A 4264-nucleotide genomic window follows, 5' to 3' on the forward strand; every position below is an offset into this window, starting at 1 on the left:
GTCACATTACTACAGTTGAAAGCAACTGTTTAAATGTGAACATATTCAGTAACTGCTGGAAAGGGGTTTCATATGATATTTTGGAGTGACCACGTTACGCGCTAAAGTGGAATCTCCACCAGCAATCGCAGAATGATGTCATCAGTAGTGTTAGAGTAGGGACGGCACCCTCCTTGTCAGATCGCCGGCACCATCGGTTCTGTTGAAATGTGACCGCGATCAGGAATGGATCACAAGCTATAATATTGACCGGGACCGGCAGACTTCAGGTTAGATAAGATTCATGAGGATCACTGTTAAAGACGAGTAATCACGAGCAAGATGAAGACAAGAGCAACAGCAGCAACGTTAGAGTCAGCTCATCGCAGGAGATCCCCACAGTGCAAAACAGATCCAATAATAGAACGGAGACGTGACGTGTCACTCAATCACTGTGAAGCCCCAAGAAGCTCAGGTCGCCCTGGAGGGATGTTACCTACAGGGATTGCAAAGCAAGCCTTGATGTCACTCCATCTGGGGGGTATTTTCCGTTGTGGAATGTGAATGAATGAGCTTCTTGATATAGATGCACAATCGACACATTGGAATCTCGGTCGCACTGGGGCGGAACATTGTCACTTGTTTGTTAAATGTCTCTAAATAACGACAGTTCTTTCACAACCTGTTTCTCTCTGACCGAGTATTCGTGTTTGCTATAAAGCGGGAGGGTTTCGAGATTGCAGTCATTCTCTGATGTGAGCGACAAGACGGGCCAGAATTAGAACAATCTTCGAAAATGTATCGGCCCCTGATCCTCCAGACGAAAGATATGTTTTACCCGATTCTAGCAGTCTTTGGTTTCCCCGGTAAGTCAAAGTAGCGCATCGTCTCACAGTTTTTGACCATCTGACACTGCATTGTGTGTTTGGATGCATCGGGTTCCAATGATGCACCGCGATGTAAACAGTATAGTCAGTTGTTCAATAACCGCAGAATTCCTTGTAGTCCTCAGGGCAGGTGAGGAGCCATCAGTGTGGGCACACCCGTGGGGCACAATGTCCTCTCCTGTAAAAAGAAAAGGAGAATCCTCATCTCTGATTCCCACAACAGAGGTTCTTTCAGTGAGGCAGGGAAGTGCACGGCCGCCGGATCCTTAGTAGAAAGTCATCTTTATTTTTCCTGGGATTCCCTGGGACAGTGGCCGCTGTAATGTAACAACAGCGCATTGATCAGGGGATTTTGTAAGTAATGAGCACTGTGGCCCGTTGGTTCCCTCACTGATTCGTAATCTGGAAGGCAGGAAAATCTTTTCCGCCACAGCTTCTGCGAAATTACGGGAACCACATAGATGTAATTTTCCTCCTGTAGTTTATTAATAATCAGAGGCACTTAGTATCAATAATTGTGATGATAGACCCACCCCTGACTGTTCACGGAGGAATCTTGTCACTAACCTGCCCTGAAGGCGCACAACCTTCCTTACTGGTCTTCTCTATCTGTGACTCCAGTCCCACCAAGGCGTCTGATTCCTCACTACCTCTCAGATTAGGTAGAACCATGAACGGACAATACGAGCTGGACTCGACGGGGACGCCCACCTGCCGTAAATTACTGAATATAATAGATTAATTCGTAGTTTATCTCAATATTCTTTCATTTCCTCGGCTGCAAATAACCCGCTCACACACTGTTAGATGCTGCTCCCGCCAGCAATTATAAGAAAGCACACAATCTACTCTGAAGGTTTTGTTGTTGCCTCAGCTGGAAGTCTTACTTCAACACCTGCCCTGCTGCTAATTTCACAGAATTTATTTGGGTGGTTGACGATGCCTTGTTCTCAGTGTAACGATGTCACCATCCCCCAGAATAATTCGCGCGACCGGTCGAGATGACACTCAGCAGTTGGACAGGCGAATATTTGCACCGTTACTGACGACTTTTCGGTTTCTATTACAGCGAACTTGCTGACAATTATCGTTCTCTCCCGAGGGAAGTGCGGTCTTTCCAAATGTATCAGCGCCTACATGATGATCATGGCAGTGTCGGATTTATCGGTCATCAACATCAATGTCGTTCTCTATAAACTTTTAATTAACCGTCTGTCACACACATTTCTGCATCACACGAACTTCCTTATCGCTATTGTGTACCTGATGGGCGTCAGTCTGGAATTGTCACAGTGGTGTACAGTCGCCTTCACCGTCGACCGATATGTTGCCATGTGTTGTCAGAAGTTTAAAACAAAGTACTGCAGAGTGAAAACAATGAGAATCCTTGCAGCACTAATCCTGATCCTGATTTCCTTGGAGAATATCCCCCACTTATTCGTATTTCAACCTCTAGGAATAACTGGCAATATTTCTTGGGGTATAGAATTCAGACTGGAGGCCTTTAACTCGCCAGCATTTGTGGCGTTCACCCGACTGAAATCATTTCGAGATTTATTCTGCGTCTTTGGTTTAATATTTCTATTTAATGGGTTGACCGTCAGGCATATCTTGGTGTCTAGCAAATCCCGAAGGGGATTTCGGAGTCAATGGAAGGAGAATCGTCGTGACACAGAAATGGAGAGCAGAAGAAAATCCATAGTATTACTGTTCAGTGTATCGGTCAGCTTCCTGTTACTGTGGCTGCCGGCAACTGTGACCCATTTTATCGCCGGTCACACAATGCATTCCGATCGCGACTATTCCTCTCCAGAACTTATCGCTGCTCTTACTGGAGCTCTGCTCGCGCACCTGAGTTCCTGGACAAACACGTACATTTATGCAGTGACCCAAACTAAATTCAGGGAGGAGCTAAAGATATTGCTAATGAATCCTTGGACATCTGTTCTGGCATTGACCAAGAATAGCTCTCACTCAAACCAATCTTTCCTGTCATAAGTAGAGTTCAGTCCAGCTGGTGTCCCTGTTACAACAGCCACCATTCTCCTCTGAATACGATCCATTCTTGTGAAAGCGAGTGAAATCAAATTACTGGAATTAATACCCCCATGGCCCAAGTAACTGACACAGTCTCATTGGTGTACCGAAATGATAATGATCAGGTTAATGTAAAAGTAAAAATGTTTTAAATGTGCATAACCGACAGTAGTTTTGCCTTTAAGGCGGAAGTTTCAGCAGCGCCACGGCGGAGCACAGGCATAAATCAACACAAGAGTTAAAGGGTTATCCTGAGCCACAGAAACACGAGTTCCAATTTAGCCGACTGTAAAACAGCGGCATTGACAATCAATGCCACCCCGATACATATATCCCAATATGATCCTCATTGTAAACCGAAACAACGAGGAATCGGGACATTTTTCTGGAAATCCTGAATCACATCAGACTACAAGGAACTGTGCTGGAATGGAGAACATGAACAATAATTTTGCAATAATTAGTGGAAGCACAAAATTTCAGGAATAAATTTACGTAGCCCCGCAGCAGGTCCTGTGTTATTTTATCTTCCGTTGTCCTGTTTACTTTATTTATTTTGTCTTAGTTGGCCTTGGGTGGAAATTCCGCGGGAAGATGTCATTTCACTAAGTACACTTAGGGCGTTGAATAATTGTGGTAGCAGAGACGCCCGTGCGGTACTCCAGCCCAGACACCACTCAGTAAGTTCACAGCTGATTGTTAACTTCAGCTCCAGCTTCCAGCCCGTTCCACAGAACTCCGGACTGCTCAATAGTCCAAACACCCACCCATTTTATCCTCACATATGCACAACCACTGAGCATCAATGAGTCCCTGGGTTAATGGAGCCGTGTTTCATTTCACCTGGGGAAACATCATCAGAACATCAACCCTGCCAGTCCCAGCACGAAATTACTTTGCGACTAGTTCGACATAATTCCTGAACTCCAGAAAGTTTACACCTATTTTGTCTAATCTTTCTCCACAGGACATGGCGCACACCCCAGTGTTCTCTCCTGGGAACCATCCGTGGACAGCCTCGGAATGAAGAATATATCTCCCATTTTGTTGGAGACCAAAATTATCTGCAGTCCTCCAGACGTGGTCTCCCCAAACCCTACTCAGTTGCACCGAGTCATTCACTCCATACCCGGCAACAGAAGCCAACCTCCTTATAACATTGGGGTAGAAGATGTCCTTGGGCCTTCTGGAACGTTCTTACAGCATCTTCTGCTCGATGGGTGGGGGTAGAAGAGAGAATGTTCATGTGGGTGGTCACCTTAATTATGCCGGCTGCTTTATCAAGGCAGCGGGAAGTGTAGACAGAGTCCATGGAGGGGAGGCTCATTTCCGTGATATGCCGAGCTATGTCCACAAAGTAA

General features: G+C 45.7%; 1 protein-coding gene across 1 annotated transcript; it reads left to right on the forward strand.

Moving 5' to 3' along the window:
* The first annotated feature begins 775 nt into the window (after window positions 1-775).
* Window positions 776-3930, forward strand: LOC127584267 (probable G-protein coupled receptor 139). Its single transcript, XM_052040915.1, has 4 exons — window positions 776-845; window positions 1936-2737; window positions 3469-3583; window positions 3871-3930. The coding sequence occupies exons 1-4, from the start codon at window positions 776-778 to the stop codon at window positions 3928-3930; spliced, it is 1047 nt and encodes a 348-aa protein (XP_051896875.1).
* Window positions 3931-4264: the final 334 nt, after the last annotated feature.

This window comes from Pristis pectinata, chromosome 29 (genome assembly GCF_009764475.1).
Source record: "Pristis pectinata isolate sPriPec2 chromosome 29, sPriPec2.1.pri, whole genome shotgun sequence".
Lineage (NCBI taxonomy): Eukaryota > Metazoa > Chordata > Chondrichthyes > Rhinopristiformes > Pristidae > Pristis > Pristis pectinata.